The 24,040-nt window shown below is 32.3% G+C and overlaps 1 protein-coding gene across 1 annotated transcript in view; it reads right to left on the minus strand.

Moving 5' to 3' along the window:
• Positions 1-24,040, minus strand: part of LOC143073094 (uncharacterized) — a 112,939-nt gene that overhangs the window by 14,652 nt on the left and 74,247 nt on the right. The window contains exon 13 of the mRNA XM_076248409.1: positions 3,585-4,331. Coding sequence (XP_076104524.1) covers positions 3,585-4,331 — 747 coding nt within the window. The remainder of the gene's footprint in view (positions 1-3,584; positions 4,332-24,040) is intronic.

Genomic DNA, 24,040 nt, shown 5'->3' on the forward strand with positions numbered 1-24,040 from the left:
TGTTTTGTGCAATTTAATTCGTTGTTATCTGTTATTCTGAAAATATATTTGCTGTTAGCTGTTATTGTCTTATTCATTGTTAGTAGGAATATTATATTTTTTTATTGTTATCTGTTATTGTGTGAACGTTTTTGCTGTTAAATTTTATTGATAATTGGAGTGTTAGCATTTTGACAAAAATACAATATTTGAACATGTTGGTCGTACCACTGCTAAAATGTTGGTTCCTTATTCGGAGAAGGAATCAAGTAAAATAGACATCACAGTTATTAAAATCAGTCGTCGGGTCAGGACCATTTCAGTACATATATCTTGTAATAATTTCTATTTTCTATGAACTTGATTTTAGAGTTAGTTTAAACATATTTATTTATAGTGGATTGGGAAACAAGTGTTGCAACTTATATTAATCCCTTTCCACTTTGCGAGTGCGAGCGCTGCCTTGTAGCGGCTTTAGCCTACTCTTTTTCGAAATTTACAAGGGTATCTTTAACGTGCAAGAGATATGGTTCAAGAGATGGTCAGTCATTTACCGTCCCCTTCCGACGGACTATCATCGTTTCCCCAAGACCATACTCGCAAATTAAATGGTGTCAAGGGAGAGCCGAAAATTCAATCCCTGATATTTTTATCCCGGCACGGGAATCGAATCAGGAACCTTTGTGTTAGTAGTCCAATGCACTAACCACTACGTATACACCACGGCTTTCATGAGTTACTATGTACTTATATAAAAGGTGTTTCGGCTAAGGTCGTATAGACCTAGGCCTAACTTCATCAGGTATCCATGTTTTCCTGCTTGTAATACGAATTGGTCAAATTTAATTTATGTGTATGGGGATATTGTTCGATAATGTTTCCTGTATCCCAGCACGTAAATTTTAAATTCGTACATTTCTCAATTTAGTATTATCTGCTTTTATCCTCTTTCAATTGCTTGTTATCTGCTTTAGCCATATCAATTTGCTGTTTTGTTGTTATAGGACCCTCTTGTCAATTTTACACAACTTGTAACCTGCTATACTCATCGTTTGTTATTTACAGAGAAATAATAGCATGAAAAGAAAGGAGTAGGTCCAGTAAGACTCCTTTTTGACCCCAAAATATTGCAGTTTTACAAAATTGATAAAATGTAAATTTTAAGCTATTTATTGGAAAGTATAATACTTCTGCTTTTTTTTTATACTATATAATGCACATGTATCGGGTACTAGCTTCAATTAATCATGCTAAATAACTGACATCACACAATTTTAGCATTTGAGTTAATTTTTAGACGGCTCTCGTCTGAAGTGGAAGTGGCCGCATTTGTGTTCATTCTTTGTATCTAAATGTAAGTTGTATTTGATGATAATATGAGGCAGGCATTACCTGTGAATTGGGACGAAGTCTGTATGAATTATTTTTTTGGTAATCTGTATGAAATATTCTGTATGGTATGTACACGGATTATAGTAGGAAAATTGCTTTGACTTCCTACCATAAAAGAGTGATTTTCTAGTCAGACAGTAGTAGGAATCCACATGGAAAATAGCCGAAAAATTTAAATTAGCAGGAAATTCTTTGTAGGAATATGGAATATTGTATATTCCTACAAGGAATATGCAAATTAGCAGGAATAATTTAGTAGGAAAATAAAAGTTCCTACTTGAATACCTAGTAGGAATTTTTCAAAAAAAAAAGGAATTTAAAAATATACAAAATGTAAGTGTATATTCTCACATACACAACTGGGTCAATAATTTAAGTTTGAATCTCAACAACAAAGAACAAAGGAAAATCATAGAATAAAATCATTTTTTAAAGAATGGACTTTTGAAATGTATAAGCAAACTGCAATAATTGCAAGTTAGAAATTGTGTTATACATAAACATGTAAATATGAGTTTATAATTATGAACAAAAAAACGAGTAAGAGTATGCACTTTTGTTGAAATATTAATTACTAAATATTTTTGACAGGCAGATAAAAAAAATATCATATTTGATGTATAAGAATTACCTTCAGTCTTTATAAGCAATGTTTTCTTACATTTCTATATTGTTATGTAGTCGTGTGACCCTAGCTTGCAGCATTGTGTTCCAACAAAACTTTTCTTTCCCCTCCAACTTTTGAATTTGTGATCTGGAACTTGCATGCATTTAAGACTGCAAAATGTGTGTCATTAGCAAAGAGGAATCCAGTACAAGATATCTTTCCAGGTAGAAAGATTTTCTGGTAGGAATTAATAAATTAATTCTAGTAGGAATCTTGAACATGTAGTAGGAAAATATATAACCTAATCAGATTTTCAAAACAGAAAAAAATCCATACAGACTTTTAAAATTCCACCTAGGTAGTAGATTTTGGTAGTAAGAATATTAAAAAATCCAGTCAGAATTTTATTCTTTTTCCATGTCCGCCTACTTTCTATATGGAATTTTTGATTCTAGGTAGATTCCACTTCATTCCTACTAGTGTCTAGGTGGAATCCTACTACTTATTTCGTACGGGATTTTAATTTTTTTTTACTTACATATTTGTTAATAAAAAAAAAAACGGAAATACCGTAACGTTTCCGATTCTGGTTCTGTTGTTAGGGATTTTACTTGTGACGTTATTTAAGTTATGACATCATGTTCAATGTAATTAAAGAAACGCAATGCATCCGGTAACATTAATTCATATCAAAAACAAAGAATTATTAAATATGAAATATTGGTATTGTGTTCCTTGAGTTCCTATATTTTACTAGACTACTCAAAGTCTCACGACAACGAGACCGGACGAAGGAAGTAGATTTCTGCGTTCTGCGCAAATGCGGGAATTGAAAAAAGCGACAAAAACAAAATTTGAACGATTTTGAATTCATTAGTAAAATGAAAATTTCGGGAAATCTTCCGGATTTCTTTTAATTGAATTTTCTACTGTAATAGGGGACTTCGTCCCCATAATACATAGCATATATAAAGGTTGAGGATGAACACGGATGCGGCCACTTTCATTTTTGACAAAAAAACATCTGAAAAGTGACATATTATGCCATATTTGATAGATTTTTAATATTTAAGCTTGAATTTGAGCGTCTTTAATGACTAAATCAGTTCAAATCTTTTACATCAATTAACTGAATCTACTAAAGTAGACACTTTAAAAGTGTTTAAAAAGTGTCCGAAACCTTGCATCAGACGTCTCTGAAATTTGAGGCCGAAATCGGCCCTTACCGAACCGGACCTACTCCAGTTTTGTTGTATGTCATTGACTTTTTATTTTTAATATCAATCAGAAAGTTTTTTTCGTCATTGCTAAAACAAGACAAATAGTTTTCGATGTTTACAGTGGGGGGTAATATTTTTCCTGTAGATTTCCCACGAAAAAGCCTTGCACCTTTGATAGTTTCAAAGTGCATGTACTCCACTCTATTAAAATAAAGGAATTTTAAGTGTGGTAGTACATGTATAATGTTTTACTTGTAAAAAGTTTTATGTCGTTTGTGACTTTCTAATATAATTAGTTACATAGTGTGTTAGTGACCTAATACGATATACGGGGTCATTGAATTCCATATGGGGTTGGCGCGAGGTAAGATAATTTTAGTTCTTACCTCTACAGAGAACTGGCATACACAGATGTTTCACGCCGTATCCATCAGCTACTTTAAGTAAGTTCATGTTACATTCATTGACTGTCTTAAAAAACGCTGCCTGTTCAGGAGAGTTTTTAATGTGAGCCTTTTCAGCAAATTTTGGCATAATTGCACAATAAACGTGATAAAAATCAAGCTCTTCTCCTCCAAACATGTCTTCAACATCGCCTGCTTTTCTTCTTTTATTCGGTTTCCCCTTACCAGCAAGTATTTTAAGAAAAGACTGTCCACCTTTGGTTCTACATGTCTTACTACTTTTGCTGGTACCAGAGAACTTTTTGTCCTCGGTAATAACGACTGCTGTCTGATTACTTTTAATTTCACTGCAACCTGAACTGGTCATAAATTTGCGTATATGTACATGTTGTAGTGATGTTGATAATGCACAATCACAAACGATTATAACGACACCAAAACCAGTTAATTCTAACTGCACATTTTTCCCTGCACCTTCGTATGATCTTACATCAGATGTAAATCTCTCCTTTATCATCTGTGGTATTTTCTTAAGCTTTTCTACCAAATTCACTGTTGGTTCAGGCACAGCATACAAAAAAGCCGCTTTTATGTAGTCAACGACATTTGGATCTATATCGACAAAATGTATCTCCTTGACCGCCAGTTTTTTGGCATTATGTTCAGAAAACTTGATAACCCCATGTGGATAGGCTTTGTTTCGAATAACTGCTGGAGCAGCCCCAAAACCTGCAAATAAACAAATTTCAAAAAAGTTTGAATTATTATAAATACCATTGCAATAAGCTGTCAATTTCCAAAAAGCGCTTAAATTTAACTAAATGTTTTAATTTTTGGAAAGATAGATAGCATTTTAATGTACATAATTTGATGTTTTTCTATTTGGTACAAAAAAAAATCCCAATGACACAACGTGTTTAGGAAACATGATAAACTACAGAAAGATAAAACAAGCAAAACTACGACTCAAAAAAAGAAAAGGAAAAAAAAGTTAAACTGAGTCAAATAGGATATCTTGTCTTGCTGATTATTTTGGCTATTTAAATTTCCTCCTATCAATTGTTTCAGACATTGGGCAAAAACGATTTTGACCATGCGGACTTATTTGTTGAACTTGTCTTCCTGATAGTTTCTGTATTTCAAAGTATCTATCGATCCATCATAGTTTTCATGATAACAGGTAATATGATAAACAAGAGTCTCCAAAGAGCCTGAATCGCTCACCTGTTATTTTTTGCTTAAAATCTTTCCACAATCATATTAGTAATTTTTGCTGTTGACAGTTTATCTTATTAATATTATTCCATTGCATGTTGATTTTGATAGCGAAATCAACATTTGATTGGTTGAAACTATCACACGTGACGTCGAACAAAATTTCAAATTCCCCTGTGAGTATCATGTTCCCCTCTGAACGTCTGAATGTCAGGACTGCCTTGTGCGACGTTATCCGCCGTTAAAGTTTAGATAAAATATTTTGATAGGGTTTGTTTTAAAAAATATTTCAAATCTAACCAGGTGCTCCGCAGGGCGCAGCTTTATACGACCGCAGAGGTCGAACCCTGAACAGTTGGGGCAAGTATGGACAAAACATTCAAGCGTGATACAGCTCTGAATTTGGATTGTAATCAAATTTTTGACATTACATGTTTTTTTTTACACAAAACAAATGTCAAGATTTTACAAATCAATTAAAGATTTCTTCTTCAAACTTATTTAAATCTAAAATTAAATAGTTGACACAGCATAGGTTTCTGATACAGAATGAATGTGGTCTAATGAACTTAAAAAATTTTTTTTGCCTGTGAGCAATTCACTATGCTGTTGAATATTAATCCTCTCAAAAAAATGTTTGAAGAAATTTTCTTTTTATTTATGAAATCTGAAATGAGAAAAATTTAACCCCCCGCCATTTTTTTTCACATCCCTGTTTCCCTTTTTCCAAAACTGATATCAATTCAAATTTCTAATGGAGTTTGCAACAATAACTACTCTTTTAAATACATCATAAAATATTAAAATGTAAAATAAAGTGCTTGTTATCACTGAATGGTAAAGATTGGTTGGTAGTAAAAGTGAATATAAATTGTTTATTGTATAAAACAATAAAAAAAACTTCATCAGAAACATTTTATATTGGCAAATTTCCAATGAAGTTATTTACATAAAGTTATTGGCAAATAAAAATAGAAAATGACATCATAGTCATGTCTGGCAAATGTCCAACATACATTATCTAAAAACATTTTAGATAAGATAAGGGAAAAAAGCTTCATCAGCAACATTTTAAAATTGGCAAATTTCCAATGAAGTTATTTACATAAAGTTATTGGCAAATAAAAAAAGAAAATGACATCATAGTCATGTCTGGCAAATTTCCAACATATATTATCAACTACTATTCTATACAAAGAAAGATAACTCCAATTGAAAATTAATTGCTATTGCACAATATTATGCAATTAGATATTTCTTGCTATTGTGCAATACTGTGCAATTGAAATTTTTTTGCTATTGCACAATACTTGATATGGAATCCTGATTTGGACCAACTTGAAAACTGGGCCAATAATAAAAAATCTAAGTACATGTTTAGATTCAGCATATCAAAGAACCCCAAGGATTCAATTTTTGTTAAAATCAAACTAAGTTTAATTTTGGACCCTTTGGACCTTAATATGTAGACCAATTTGAAAACGGGACCAAAAATTAAGAATCTACATACACAGTTAGATTCGGCATACCAAAGAACCCCAATTATTCAATTTTTGATGAAATCAAACAAAGTTCAATTTTGGACCCTTTGGGCCCTTTTTCCTAAACTGTAGTGACCAAAACTCCTAAAATCAATCGCAACCTTCCTTTTAGGGTAGTTTTATTTTGGACCCTTTGGACCTTAACGTAGACCAATTTGAAAACGGGACCAAAAATTAAAAATCTACATACAGTTAGATTCGACATATCAAAGAACCCCAATTATTCAATTTTTGATGAAAATCAAACAAAGTTTAATTTTGGGCCCTTTGGGCCCCTTATTCCTAAACTGTTGGGACCAAAACTCCCAAAATCAATCCCAACCTTCCTTTTGTGGTCATAAACATTGTGTCAAAATTTCATTGATTTCTATTTACATATACTAAAGTTATTGTGCGAAAACCAAGAATAAAGCTTATTTTGGCCCTTTTTTGGCCCCTAATTCCTAAACTGTTTGAACTAAACCTCCCAAAATCAATCCTAACCTTCCTTTTGTGGTCATAAACCTTTTGTCAAAATTTCATAGACTTCTATTAACTTAAACTAAAGTTATAGTGCGAAAACCAAGAAAATGCTTATTTAGACCCTTTTTGGCCCCGAATTCCTAAAATGATAGGACCAAAACTCCCAAAATCAATCCCAACCTTCCTTTTGTGGTAAGAAACCTTGTTTTAAAATTTCATAGATTTCTATTCACTTTTACTAAAGTTAGAGTGCGAAAACTAAAAGTATTCGGATGACGACGACGACCACGACGACGCGAACGTGATTCCAGTATACGACCAAAAATATTCAATTTTTGCGGTCGTATCAAAACTCTCGAAAAATTGTTAAAAATAACTATAAAGGGCAATAACTCCTTTTAGGGGTCAATTGACTATTTTGGTCATGTTGACTTATTTGTTGATCTTACTTTTCTGAACATTATTGCTGTTTACAGTTTATCTGTATCTATAATACTATTCAAGATAATAACCAACTAGAGGCTCTTAATATGTCGCTCACCTTGGTCTACATGCATATAAAATAAAGGACACAGGTGGATTCATGACAACTTATTTTTTGGTGAGGGTGATGCGTTTGTAGATCTTACTTTACTGAGCATTCTTACTGCTTACAGTTATATATATCTATAATGAACTTGAACCAGTAGTAACAGAGGAAAATATTTTGTAAAAATTTAAAAATATTTACAAAATTTATGAAAAAATTGACTACAAAAAAGCAATAACTCCTTAAGGGGTCAATTGACCATGTTGGTCATGCTAACTTATTTGTAGGTCTTACTTTGCTGTACACTATTGCTGTTTACAGTTTATCTCAATCTATAATAATATTCCAGATAATAACCAATAAAGGGCTGCGCTTTAGCGCATGATACGCCCGTTGCTCTTTTAACTTGTCTTTTATGCTTTAAATGAATTTATATGATCAACTAGAAATATATATACAAATCATAAGGGATGTTACATTAATATATTCACCAAACTTTCATAAAATCCCCCTTTTTTAAGTATAAAAATTCATTACTTAAGAAAACGTAAAATCTAAAATTTATAAAAATGGAAAGGGAGCTTATGTCAATAGATATAAACAATTTATCAAAGTTGCATAAAATTTTGTGAAAGTGTTAGTTATTGTCCCAAAATTGAAAAATCCCCCCTTTGTTAAGCATAAAAATACATAACATGGAAATTTAAAATCTGAAATTTATAAAAATTGAAAGGGAGCTTACATCAATAGATATAAACAATTCACCAAAGTTTCATGGACATTGGTGAAAGCCTTTTTGAGTTATTGTCCGAAGTGTTGAAAATCCCCCTTTTTTATGAATAAAGCCCCATAAATCCAAAACTTAAAATCTGAAATTTATAAAAATTGAAAGGAAGCTTACATCAATAGATATAAACAATTCACCAAAGTTTCATGGACATTGGTGAAGGCCTTTTTGAGTTATTGTCCGAAGTGTTGAAAATCCCCCTTTTTTATGAATAAAGCCCCATAAATGCAAAACTTGAAATCTGAAATTTATAAAAATTGAAAGGGAGCTTACATCAATAGATATAAACAATTCACCAAAGTTTCATGGACATTGGTGAAAGCCTTTTTGAGTTATTGTCCGAAGTGTTGAAAATCCCCCCTTTTTTATGAATAAAGCCCCATAAATCCCAAACTTAACATCTGAAATTAAAAAAAAACGAAAGGGAGCTTACGTCAATAGATATAAACAATTCATTTAAGTTTCATGGAAATTGGTGAAAGTGTTTTTGAGTTATTGTCCGAAGTGTGGACGACGGACGGACGGTACGACGGACAGACGGACGGACGGACAGACGGACAACGGTATACCATAATACGTCCCGTCTAAAAGACGGCAAAAACGGCAAAATTTCCTTACAATTACCAATTCAATTCTGGAGCAGCAACCCGATTAAAATAATCATTTATCTCATTAACTGGGATAGCAAAATAGAACAAGTATGTAAACACTATAGCTAATTTTTGAAAAAGGTATATTTGAAAATGTAAATGCAAACAAGTAAAAATATGACACTATTTATCACAATAACATAAGTACATAACAAGCAAGTGTAGCAATGAACAGACCAGACCCTACTTAGTACAATGCAGTTGTTATCTATACTATTAAACGAGAAGACCTTATTTTGGGTGTCGCTTCTCTTCTTTCAACAATTAATTGATCAACACGGCTCTATGTCCTATAGGTACAGTGCATAGTGCCATTTGTCATCCATTCATATGATTATTCAGATTGAGTTATTTTTGGAGAAAAACGAGAAAAAAGGCATCCGGATATTGTCCCGTCATTGGACGAAATTTTAAGTAAGATTAGACTTCCGGTTTGCGTTTTTCTGTATACTTTGAACGTACATATACAAAGAATAAAGTGTATTTTCAGAATTCTATCTGCTATTATTTTCAAGTTTACTATCCACGGCAGTCACAGAGTTTATTAAATAGAGAGGGTCTGTATACTATATCAATGACCACTATGGATCGATTAGTAAACTTAGAATTGAAAGTAAATACACTATATTTATATAGTAAAGAATGTTCATAATATACAGATAAGCGCTTAAAATATTCATGTGAACTTTTGATACCTTTTCTGAAATTCTCCAGTCATTAAATCTTTTACAAAAATCATTGATTACAAAAAAAGAAGATGTGGTATGATTGCCATGTTGAGACAACTCTCCACAAGAGACCAATATGTTACTGATGTGGTATGATTGCCATGTTGAGACAACTCTCCACAAGAGACCAATATGACACAGATATTAACAATTATAGGTTACCGTACGACCTTCAACAACGAGCAAAGCCCATACCGCATATTCAGCTTTCAAAGGCCCCGAACTGACAATGTAAAACAATTCAAACCAGAAAACTAGTGGCCTTATTTATGTACAAAAAAATGAACGAAAAACAAATATGTAACACATAAACAAACAACAACCACTGAATTACAGGCTCCTTACTTGAATGTTCATAACATACTAAATGTATGTTCATATTGAAATTGATAAAAAACCAAAAAATGGGAATATTGGAAATAAAGGAGGAGGGATAAAAAAAAAGCATTTTCCTGTCCCCAATAACCTATGACTTATGATACTTTTGCTGAAATTCTCCAGTCATTAAATATTTTACAAAATTCTTCCAACAACACTTTACATACTTTAAACTACGCTTTAAATGCCCGCGATTTCGCGGGTGTGTTGTTATAGATTATTATATCTTATTAAATGACTATCCCATTGAAATTGGTTAACAGATTTGTATTTATTTTCAATTGAAGTTTCGTGCTTTTGCACAATACTGTGCTATTGTCCAATAATATGCTATTGCACAACATTGTCCATTTAGGCAATTATGTGCTGTTGCACACTACTTAGTTAATCTGTTGAATATAATAATTTATCATAAAATTAGTAGCATAATCGAAATACGATCAACTGTAATCGTGTTGAATCAGCTATCCGTGCTGACATCGATATCAGTCACGTGGGTAAAGGCTTTGTCACACCTTTAATCTGAAGGACGTCACGTCATCGATTTTAGTCACGTTAACTGTATGACGTCATGTCCCATAAAAAAAACCTACGTGGGGTTTATTTATACATGTAAACCTGTTAGTCAAATGCGTTTTGTTAAAATATATTTTTTCATTCTTTTGGTCGTTTGAAAAATGTTGTTTGTGCTGTATTAAGCCCCCTTTATAACGAAAGTTATTTGCACACGTATAAAAATTGCGAGTTTTTTCCAACGCAATCATAGATTTGAACATTGTTTTCAATTTAAGACTTGTTTAAATTTATTTCGTTTGGGCTTGTATAAATTTTCCCTCCGGTTTATATAATCCGTTCATCCTATTTTGACTCTTTAAAATTCAAGAGTCTATCCTAAATTAAGATAAATTAAATGGCCTTCCAAATACTTTTCGATCCCTAACATCACTGAAAAGACATTTTAAATTGTCGAAATCCGAATATGGTGTAAAACAAAATTTGCACCTCATGTTGTGGTTTACCATCTTTGCCGCAGGTTTATTGTTTTCTACTTGGTATTAATTTAATATAGAGATCCATTTTGTTACACCTTGTGGTCAATTTGTTTAAGCAATTGTCAATGGCAGTCAGCAGGTTTTAAAAACATCAGTTGTTCGAACGGTTAGTCAAATGTAATTTGTTAAAATATTTTTTTTCACTCTTTTGGTCCTTTGGAAAATGTTTTTGTGCTGTATTTAGACCCCTCTATAACGAAATGTGTTGCATGCACACGTATAAGAATTGAGATTTTAATCCAACGCAATCATACGTGTGAACGTTGTTTTCAATTTAGACTTGTATATATATTTATCTTACGTACTATGAATTTAAAGAGATATGATTGTTTAAAGAACTACACGTGGTGACTATGTATATTTGATATAGGGTGTCGTAAAAAGTATAGGGTTGGTTACCATACATGGTTAGTTACCAAATGGGGCTAGTAAGGAGCTACTTCCCTTTTAAAACAAAAAAATTGGCACAACCCTTTATGAAAGGATTCAACAGACGAAGAAATTGACGATGAAAGGTTGAAATAAATTCATAAAATATAATTAAAGCTAACAGGTTGTTATTGTTGGCATTTAGAAGTTACTTCTCTTTCAAAAAAATTAAATCTTGAAGGTTTCAGCTTTGATCTCACGCCATATTGTATAAACTGACCCCATATATCTCTTATTACGTCATTAACACACCATGTAACTAATTACTATACTACATATAAAAATATTAATTTTCGCGAACCATTTAGGTCACGGAAATTCCAAAATATGGCATCAGTAAGGAGAGTTGTACAAACAATGTAAATACACAGAACCCCATCCAAACTTGCTTTAGCTAATAGTATTCATCTTTTTCTATTTTATATGTACTAACAACATTCCATTTTTCTATAATTTCGATTAAAAAATTCCAAAATCTGAGTTAAAATAGGTCGAATGCCCCAAATAAACGTTGTCTGATTGGTTGACGTACTGTGGCGTCGATGATAAGCATAGAAAGCCTCGATGTAAAGCACACGCTTCACAGGAATAAGGAGAGTTTTGACAAATAATGTGAATACACAGATGCTCCAGCCTATTTATGTTTTGCTGAAAATGTTGCAGTGTTCATCATTTCTGTTTTGATTCTGCTAACAACATTCCATTTTTTCTATAATTCCGATTTAAAGATGTGGAAACCCGTAATAAAAATAGATGGCCTCAATGATTTGAAAGCAACGCAAAAAATTCCGTTAATACGACCCTAAGTTCAACCGGGGTAATTATATAAACCGATTCACAAATAAAGATCTTGCGCTCAAATGTACTGATTAATTCTTAGTGAAGTATACGGGTAAATTCGTTTACGGAAATTTATACACACTTTATCATTAATATATTACCAGGCTTTTGCATATTGACGTTTTTTTTTTGTTCAACTTTAGTCAAAATTCAATTCAATACATTTTTTTTACGTAAAGCAATAGGAGTAAGAATATCATTTCGCGCCAATTTAACCAGCATCACCACCATCATCAAAATTGTTTACCGTTATCTTTGTGAAATTTCAGTTATATAGTTTATTAATTAGAGAAATTTTGGTAAGTATTACTTATTAATGTTGAGGTCCTACTGATGTGCTTCTGTAGACCTTTTTGACGGTCAGTTTTATCCCATTTATCTCGATATTATGACAGAAATGTCAACCCGACCTATTCGTGTCAAAAGTGAAAATCGATCTATTTGATGAACTTATTTCTTCTTAAACATTACATGCATTATTTCTGTATTATTTGATAACCAATCACATTCACGTTGCATGTTTGCATGATAATGGGTTATGTATTAGTGGATTGTTATGGCGATGCAACATGCGAGGTCTGCGCGATCACGTGACATTATTATTTGTAAACAAACATGCTCCCCGTGTAACACGTGTCTGAATTATCCTTTCAAAGTGTTATGAATCTTTCAATCACTATTTTATGATATATTTTTCTGTTTTTAGGTTTGCATATCAGTAGTCAAAGTGAATTAGACATAGTTCTGAACATTATTTGGCCCCTTCCCTGTCATTTCCCTTTAAATTTGCTCAAAAGTCATACTTTTAGTCCATTTACAGTAACGGCTGATTTGTGATTTCACCATCTTAACTGCAATTTTCATATTGAACACATTTGACCATTCAGTATGAGTTTCAATGTATTTTTGTCTTATATGAAGGAGGTTTTAGGTCATGTTTTCCTAAACAACTTATTGCTATTTGTCTGTCTGGACTGTTAAAACCACAAAATCAAATATGGATGAATATGCAAGTTTTCAACAATCCAGGAGAATTGACATCCACGAAAAATATAGGAATCCACAGTAAGATTACCCCCCTTTAGGTTTTGATAAATTTTCGAAATGACATTTAAGTAAATAGAAATCAATGAAATTTAAACACAAGGTTTATGACCACAAAAGTGAGGTTGGGATTGATTTTGGGAGTTGAGGTCTGAACAGTTTAGGAATTAGGGGCCAAAAAGGGGCCCAAGTAAGCATTATTCTTGGTTTTGCACCATAACTTTAGTATAAGTAAATATAAATCTTAGAAATTTAAACACAAGGTTTATGACCATAAAAGGAAGGTTGGGTTTGATTTTGGAAGTTTTGGTCCCAACAGGTTTTTAGGAATAAGGGGCCCAAAGGGTCCAACATTGAACTTTGTTTGATTTCATCAAAAATTGAATAATTGGGGTTCTTTGATATGCCGGATCTAACTGTGTATGTAGATTCTTAATTTTTGGTCCCGTTTTCCAATTGGTCTACATTAAGGTCCAAAGGGTCCAAAATTAAACTTAGTTTGATTTTAACAAAAATTGAATCCGTGGGGTTCTTTGATATGCTGAATCTAAAAATGTACTTAGATTTTTTTATTATTGGCCCAGTTTTCAAGTTGGTCCAAATCAGGGTCCAAAATTAAACTTTGTTTGATTTCATCAAAAATTGAATAATTGGGGTTCTTTGATATGCCAAATCTAACTGTGTATGTAGATTCTTAATTTTTAGTCCCGTTTTCAAATTGGTCTACATTAAATACCAAAGGGTCCAAAATTAAACTAAGTTTGATTTTAATAAAAATTGAATCCTTTGGCTTTTTATATGCTGAATTGAATCATTTACTTAGATTTTTTGATTATGGGCCCAGTTTTCAAGTTGGTTCAAATCAGGATCCAAAATTATTATATTAAGTATTGTGCAATAGCAAGAAATTTTCAATTGCACAGTATTCAGCAATAGCAAGAAATCTTCAATTGCACTGTATTGTGCAATAGCAAGAAATTTTCAATTGCACAGTATTGCGCAATAGCAAGAAATCTTCAATTGCACAATATTATCAGATTATTACATGGCATTTTTCATATCGCATGTATTATCAGCCCTAGGTTCAATATCAGCCCAAGAGCCGCATGGCTCGAGGGCTGATATTGACCGAGGGCTGATAATACATGCGATATGAAAAATGACATGTTATGATCTTTTTATCATATGCTTCAACAGTAGAGAAAAATAACAGATTTATATATTGATCCGTTTACGTGGTTCCCGAAGTTTAAAGAGTAAAAACATGAGTTCACGGCCGTCGGACCCAAAATTTGATACATTCAATCTGAAATCTTTCTATTATATGCCTCAATAGAGAGAGAGAAAGAAAAAAAACCATATAAATATGGACGAATCGACAAAAAAATAAGTCAACAATATACATAATGATCATTGTTTGGAAAAGTCAACTTTTTAAAGAAACTTTCTAAATTATGTTTCAGAAAAACTTAAAAAATGCATTCATTAAATAATTTGTTTGTTTTTTTTTTGTTTTTTTTGTTTATTATTTTAAACAATATACTTTCCAGTATTCAAGAAATTATTTTGTACACTACTTTGTAATGTTTTTTTACTGAAAACGTAACATTAAGGTGTATTTTCCGGAATTAGCCGAGTATTACCGGAATGCCATGTGATAACGTTACGGAAAGGCATGTGATAACAATCGAAGCATGTGATAAACTTTTCATATCAGCCCGCTAAGCACCAATTCGAAAAATATGGAATTTACGTCAATTTAATGCTATTATCATACGGTAAAATTTATATGTTATTTAGTCTAAGTATATATATATGATAATGTGCAATAGCAAATATTTTCAATTGCACAGTATTGCGCAATAGCAAGAAATATCTAATTGCACAATATTGTGCAATAGCAAGAGATTTTCAATTGATTGGAGTTATCTTTCTTTGTCCAGAATAGTAGTTGAATCAACTTAAATCATTGTTTTATACAATACACAATGTATATTCACTTTTACTACCAACTGATAAATTAAAACAATCTTTACCATTCAGTGATAACAAGCACTTTTTGTTACATTTTAATATTTAATGATGTATTTAAATGAGTAGTTATTGTTGCAAACTCCATTAGAAATTTGAATTGAGATCAGTTTTGAAAAAAGGGAAAGGGGGATGTGAGAAAAAAATGGTGGGGGGGGGGGGGTAAATTTATGTCATTTCAGATTTCATAAATAAAAAGAAAATTTCTTCAAACATTTTTTTGAGAGGATTAATACTCAACAGCATAGTGATTGCTCAAAGACAAAAAACATATTTTAAGTTCATTAGACCATATTCATTCTGTGTCCAAAACCTATGCTGTGTCAACTATTTAATCACAATCCAAATTTAGAGCTGAATCCAGCTTGAATGTTGTGTCCATACTTGCCCCAACTGTTCAGAGTTCAACCTCTGCGGTCGTATAAAGCTGCGCCCTGCGGAGCATCTGGTTATACGTATCCATCCTTTAGAAAAATTGTTCCAAATGTAATGAATCCCCTCCAGGCTTGCCTTCATCTTCCTTTTATCTTCATTGGAACAATTTTTTTTTGGGGGGGGAAGGGGAGGGTTCCAAACCTGTTGTTTATAAGTTGCAAATCAGGCCATTACTTTTCTTAATTTAATTGTTGCTTAGAGCTCCAGATAAGCTGCGTATTTGCGTGATCACGCACTACAAATGATTATAAACCCAATGCAATTGCCCATTGCAGGGTTCAAGAACCCAATTAGTTCAAAGGAAAACCCAATTATATGCCAAAACCATGAGTGCTCAACCCTTTTATTGGCTACCATTTTCGTTATTTACCCTTATCTGTTTAGTCGTCGCGTAAATCTATTCGTATAATATTTATAATTGGAAATGTCCTTTTGTTCTAAAAATAGATCCCTGCATCAAGTAGCTGAAATGGGTCCCTGCTGGAATTTTCCGTTGCCCTAAGGTACACATGTTTTTGAAAACATTTCGATCTTCTCGGCGTTTATCCAATTAGCGTGTGTCATTTTGACATATTTTTATACGACCGCAAAATTTTTAATTTTTTGGTCGTATATTGCTATCACGTTGGCGTCGTCGTCCTGCGTTGTCGTCGTCGTCCGAATACTTATAGTTTTCGCACTCTAACTTTAGTAAAAGTGAATAGAAATCAATGAAATTTTAACACAAGGTTAGTGATCACAAAATGAAGGTTAGGATTGATTTTGGGAGTTTTGGTCCCAACAGTTTAGGAATTAAGGGTAAAAAAAGGGCCCAAATAAGCATTATTCTTGGTTTTCGCACAATAACTTTAGTATAAGTAAATAGAAATCAATGAAATTTTAACACAAGGTTTATGACCACAAAAGTAAGGTTGGGATTGATTTTTGGAGTTGAGGTCACAACAGATTATGAATTAGGGGCCAAAAAGGGGCCCATATAAGCATTATTTTTGGTTTTTGCACCATAACTTTAGTATAAGTAAATAGAAATCTATGAAATTTAAACACAAGGTTTATGACCATAAAAGGAAGGTTGGGTTTGATTTTGGGAGTTTTGGTCCTAACAGTTTATGAATAAGGGGTCCAAAGGGTCCAAAATTGAACTTTGTGTGATTTCATCAAAAATTGAATAATTGGGGTTCTTTGATATGCCGAATCTAACTATGTATGTACAGTGTTCTCCCCAGGATTTTTTTAAGGCGCAAAATTCAAGGGCGCGTAACTCTTTTTTTAGAGTGAACTTTTGTGATCTGAAGCAATCAGTCATTAATCAATGACATGCAATATGAATTATAATGCTTTGTGTTATGTGTTTGATAATGCAGAGTATTTAATAATGAACAACAAGAATATATATATATATATATATATGAAATAAATTGATTTTAAACACAAAAGTTATTTATAAGTCAAAATATAAATATTCATCTCTGTACTCTCTGCTCCTTCTAGGGATAATTTTTCAAGATAGTGTTATTTTGTTGGACAGTCTGTTCCTCAATTTTGTCTTTATCCTCTTTAGGGTTGAAACCCCCTCTCACAATAACTTTTGCTTATACCCCCTTTAACATTTGTAAGCCATGAAAACTCAGTCAGCCACTTGTTATTGAAACCAGAAACATGGTGCTTGCTGTTATCACTTGCTAAAACTTTAGCTATGTTGGGATTAGGAGAAGCAATGACATCTGCTTATACTGACAGTGAAGAGGAAGGTGTATTCCCCTTTTCATTAGAAGTCATTAGCGGCTGGAAAAAAAAACCTTCTACTTCCATCATCTGCCTTTTGCTTAGAAGTCACTCTTTTGTTATTTGCAGAGAACATCAACATGTTCATTCAGAATTAATAAAATCGAATATGGTTAAGATATTTGATCATATTTGGTATACAACTTTTTAAAACAAAAATATGTTAATGAACAGCTGACACGTTTCCGTAGTTTTACATTACGCTTCAATTCCGTGTGTATTATTGTTAAAACCTATCTCTGGCAGGTAGATATAAACGAAACTTTGCAAGTTTTTTTTTAAAGTTAAGACCATTGAAATTATCAACTAGTGACATTATAAAGAAGCTGCAGCAATTCCGTATTGTCACATATTTACCGAAGAACGGAATTTTACGATCGATGTTCAATGATCATTTTATTTCTAAAAACACGACAGTTTGAGACAATTTACCTTGCAAGTAACATTTTTTCACTTTATATTAAAATAAATCACTTCTCTTTATCTTTAATCAAAGTTTATTTTATTTTTTTCAATTACAAATACTCTTATTCATAATTTTCATCGTAAATATCTTTAGCAATGTGTATTCAAATTTATCATGTGTATTCATCACGTTCATTGGTCGTGTTAAAATAGTTGGGGTTCTTTGATATGCCGGATCTAACTGTGTATGTAGATTCTTAATTTTTGGTCCCGTTTTCAAATTGGTCTACATTAAGGTCCAAAATTAAACTTAGTTTGATTTTAACAAAAAATGAATCCTTGGGGTTCTTTGATATGCTGAATTTAAAAATATACTTAGATTTTTAATTATTTATCATAACATACATTGAATTTAAACGAAAGTGAATGTCCGGTAAAAATATTGAATAGAAGCATGTTTTCAGCTTCTCTTGAATAGCTGAGGGAAAGTTATGATGATAACAAGACTCAGCCAGTGATTTTAGGAAGCGTTCATCTAATGCACGGGCGTGTTTGCATAACTTAACGAGAACATTGCTAATAAACACGTGGTTTTGTCAAAAACAAACTCAGTTGGAAAAAGTGAAAGGCCAAATCATGATATGTAGTTGGAAAGCATCGGAAAGCAAAAGTTCTAATAAGGGATCACTTAACCCAGATTTGTGTAAATTGAATAAAACAAAAACATTCAAGAATAGTTATAGAGTTTATATACTATTTTTTTTCATTTTACGGTTAATGAGTGATAAAAAATATTGAGACGAGTGCCTGTGAAAACACATATCCATTATTTACAGTTTATATAAGTTGTGAGAAAATACAAAACTAGCAGAAGGTTTGAAACTGGACACAAATTAAACCTACAATTGCTCTTCAGTGAATAAACCAAATAAAATAGCTAGCACGTATACAAAGAAAGAAACATATTTATGATGGGAAAACATCTGGGGTTGATATTGGCTAAATATTCAATATTGTGTTGATGTAAAAACCCAATACATTAAGGAGCTTGGTGGTGAAAAACCCAATTTGATATTAACTTGAGGGGTGAATTTGAATTGATAATGCAATAAAAAACTTAATCACCCAATTACATAAGAAAATGGTGGGTAAAAACCCCAATTTGGGAATTCTTATCTGGAGCTTTGTGACTTAAGATGTCTAGACTGTTTTTTTCTCACTTTTTAAGGCTGTATGGTTGCCTTTAATTACTTTGTTATTTTAACCTCTGGAAAGCTGTCTCATTGGAAATTATACCACATATATACAGATTTTTATATGGATTGTACACCGGAAAAAGATGTTCAAAGTTGAATATGCTGCAAACTTCAAACAACCTACTACTTATTTACCATGCCTGTTTATCATGAAACTTTTGATCAAAACTATATATAAGTGATTTCATCATTTCTTCATATGTGTACCACTATCAATCAACAGAACAAATGGGAATAATTTTTTTAATATTTGCATATGGTTTCCTTTAATTTCTCACATCTATTTTATTTGAATTTAGGGAAATAAGTATTATTTATATAAACAAATCTCATGTCGATATATAACATGTACAACAATCAAACATCAACCCACACCAAACTGGCTGTAGTTGAAAAACATCAAAAGGGAAAATAAAGTGAAATTTGGAGAATTTACATTATCACATGTACATGCATTTGAAATATTTAAAATATTTTTTTCAAATTTTTTAGTTTTAGGTTCCACCTACATGTAGCTACCATATTAGAAAACTGGGATTTAAACGCTAGTCTATTAGAGGGATATTTCCAGTGGCGAATCCAGAAATTTTCATAAGTGGAGGCCCACTGACTGCCTAAGAGAGGGCCCACTCCGGTCATGCTCCAGTGGTTCTCTAAATAATCAACCATTTTTCCAGACAAAAAGGGGGGGGGGGGGGCTCTTAATTCGCCTTTGATTTCATTGGTTGTAGTTTTGGAATTTTATTTTATCATGAATCAGATTTGAACACGACTTGGGGAATGAAGGTAAAGACCGAATGTCAGTTTTAGTCTTATATATATATATATGTACTTTAATTTTAGTCTTACATGTATTTATGTGTACATATATCACTGATTCAATGGCGATGGTGAATAGCTATATATAGACACTGACAAGTCTTAACATTTTATAGTTTTGAATGTTTCTTCATCAGTTGACTAAAATTAGATGGAGGTATGTTTTTATTTCCAACAGAGGGGCACTCATGCTCAACCTATATCAGTTTGTGCATGAAGCGATTGATAGTTGCCAGACAATGAATGATTATACCACAAATTTTTGAAAGTTTTAACCTATGCATATATACTTTAACTACGATAAAAAAAAATCATGTCTTTTTCAGGACTTCCGATCCAACCATGTAGTATGGCATGTTATTGAGATATGGTTCTGGTTGATGGATGTTCATGAAGGACCTGTAGTACAAAGTATATCACTGGATTGAGCTCTCTGTTTAAGTGTATTATTAAAGGGCTTTGCTTTGAGCTCGGTTCATTGTTATGCAATTCATTAATTCTTTGTGAAATAAAGATTTTACAGACAACTCTCATGTACAAGGAAGTCTCAAAGTATTATCATTTCTATGTACAATGTAAGTAACAGGGAGATAAAATCATTTTATTTTTTGTTTGAACCAAACATTATTTGTCCATTGACCAAATTTGTTTTGCTTTCACCAGCTTTGAGGGAGATATTATCAAAGAATTGATAGAAAACAGCACAGAAGCTTACTTTCTAGCTCATCAGGCCCAAGCATCATGTTAGGCATTGTCATTACTAAAAACCAATAAATGTCTTCTTATCTGAGGATTAATTCAACATTTTAAAGTGTTTTACTAATGATACTGACAAGCCACCACAAAGATATATAAATAGAACCATACAAATAGTTAGCAAATACATATAACAAAAGATGTGATATGATTGCCAATGAGACACTTATCCACAACAGACCAAAATGACATAGAAATTAACAATTACAGGTCACCGCACAACCTTCAACAATGAGCAAAGCTTATACAGCATAGTCAGCTATAAAAGGTCTCGAAATGACAATGTAAAACAATTCATAGGCGAAAAATAACAGGCTTATTTATGTACAAAAAATAAAGAAAAAACGAATATGTAACACATAAACAAACGACAACCACTGAATTACATGCTCCTTATATCATGTTCTCAGATATCATCTCCCAATTTAAAAAATCATGAAAAATTGAACCCATTATGTGTTGCTCTCCTAGCTATAAAATGTATCCAATATCAAAGATGTGGAACATATTCTATCATAATCATTTGGTAACTAATGCAATTAGTGTCTCTTCCATGCCGGTCTTGAACATAAAAACTAAACTAAATATAAAATAAACAACACTCCTAATGCTCAGGTTGGTTGTCATCGTGCAACACAGTTAATAACACATATAGGAAAATCATAGAACTACATTTATCATAAAACACTGTCAAACATCCAAACATACTATCCACACTCATCTGTGTCCACACTTGTAATATATATAATATATATATATATAAAAATTGTATATGATATGGCTTTTTTCAGTATCATACACCGTTTCAACCCTAAAAAAATATAATCCCTCGAGCAGAGCTCTTGGAATCATATAAGTGTCTCGAATTGATACGGATATGATATTGAAAAAGCCATATGACATTCTCCATTTATACACCCTGTTTGGTGTGTATCTCCTGTTATATCAGTATGTTTCGCTTTTATATATAAGTTAAACACAATCAATGTTTAAATCGAAATATGTTTGTAAAAAAACCCAGCAAAATCGAAATTTGTTTGTAAAAAAACCCCAGCAAAATGAAAAAAAAATACCATAAAAAAAACCTTGAAATTATGAAGTCTTAAAGAGAAGATAGTAAAACCCCCACAACATTAAGAGAAAAAACCTGCAAAAAAATGTTTTCAAAAAAATTTAAAATTAAAACTAAATTTAAGAATAAAATTGTGAGCCCCCCGAAATGTTTGCTTTTGAAATTTTGAGGTTTATATTATTTAGGATAAATGTATAATTTCAGAGAGTTCCGTTTACCTTAACACTAGTCATTGTCAGGGAAAATGCTTGTTTGTTGGCTCCTTTCTGCTCATGATTCATGTATCTAAACTTTTGTGGCAATTACACCCAACCTCCACAATTTTTCTTTTGTGATATGGAACCATGTGGTACAGTTTCAGAGAGATCCATACACTTACACACAAGTCATTGCCCGGGAACTACAAAATGCTTGTTTTGGCCCCTATTTCATAAACTGTACCATAACATCCGAAATCAATCCCAACCTTCTTTTTACAATATTGAACCCTCTGGTAAAATTTCATTTTAGAGATCCATTCATTTAAACTTAAGTTACTGTTGAATGTCCTTATTTCGCCCCTCTATTATATCGCTTTCAGTTTGAGAGTCATTATTAAAATTCTATTAGGAATCATTGTACATTTGGATGGCTGTTTAGAGTGCTAATTATTTTTAGTAAACTAGGGTAAAAATCACCATTCAAGGCAAATAATTTATCTACTTTTAGATAAATGATGAAATAATGACACAGTTGGTGTTTAGAATAAATTATATTCATAATTTCGTACTATCACACGTTTAGTGCTGCTTCTTGCCTCACGTATACTTGTACGTTTTTAACAATATTGCACTTATACGAAACGTGTATTAATAACATCTTCTTGATAGCAAAGTTCATAAAACCGTGTATAACATTTTCAGATCTATCATACCTACTTTTTGATTGCAGCCTACATGATTGATTCAAGCAAAACGAATGTTCCATATATTTTATCTAGCAACAACATGTCATTAGTTATTCCAGAAACTTATATTTAGCAACATTGACAAAAGATGTTACCAGTTTTGTGTTATCAAATCATTTTACAGTTTCAATCCAGTTCCTTGAAACATTTTTGAACGAAAAGTTGCGCTCAATGACATGTTGAAATTGACGAGCGCTATCACGAAATTGTTTGAAAAATTCTTTGTCGTCTATTCAGATTTTTGGCAACATTTTCAAAAGATAGTACCCATTTTGTGAAACTTACTCATACTACAGATTACCTTGATAATCGACAGCAAAATTGCCCATTTATTGCAATTGTGCACCCACAATTATGGAAATATTTGAGGATTTTTTTCACATTTTCCAGACGTGGTAACCTTTTTCAGTAAAATTCAAAACAAATGTTAGGAACTAAGAACTTTTTAAGGTTATATACCAATCACCGATGTCTATGAGAGCGGACTCGGAAATTTTTGCAGAAAAAATCCTTTAACCTCGTTGAAATTGTTTCGTCGAATTGGTTTCATTGATAGATATTATAATCATTACCTTAGATTTTTCTCGGTGTGTTGAAGAACCATTGGTGGCTTTTGGTTGTTTACTGCTCTTTTGTCGGGTTGTTGTCTCTTTGACACATTCCCAATTTCCATTCTCAATTTTATCGTATATTTTATGTTCTGGTTTATATTTATCTATTGAAGAAAGTTTTGGCAGATATTTTCAGGATTGTTTGAGAGATGTGGTCAGATGGGATCCATTAGTAGTTTCTATGTTGAAAACTATCAGACAAAATATATTTGAAGTATGAGGGTTTTAGCTGTTGCCCTTATGGATCGGTAGTTTCTTTCTGCGAACCTAGGAATAGTAGGATTTTCGGCTTTCCTCTACCAGGAAAACAGCTGGGCATTTAGCAGTATCGGTTTGGAATCCAAGGATGTCCTTTCCGGTTTCCCGTTCGTTGAATTGGTATGTCTGCAACATCCAAGGTGATCTTATCCCTTATTTTGCATACTATATAATTATTTTTTTTATCTTGCATTTTATATATTTTGAAGACAGACGAATCAGGTGAGTGGGTGTATTCGTATGTTTCATTGCATTGAACTTATTGTTTTTTGGGAAGGTTAACTTTCTGGTAGTAAGACCCAACACGGACAGACTGGGAAACTAGGTAGGCAAATGCTTATATTATATCTGTACCTATACAGTGTGTGAAATGTCTTCCTTTGCACCTTTAACCTTTGTAGTGCTCCTA

The sequence above is a fragment of the Mytilus galloprovincialis genome, chromosome 4, assembly GCF_965363235.1.
Source record: "Mytilus galloprovincialis chromosome 4, xbMytGall1.hap1.1, whole genome shotgun sequence".
NCBI classification, from domain to species: domain Eukaryota; kingdom Metazoa; phylum Mollusca; class Bivalvia; order Mytilida; family Mytilidae; genus Mytilus; species Mytilus galloprovincialis.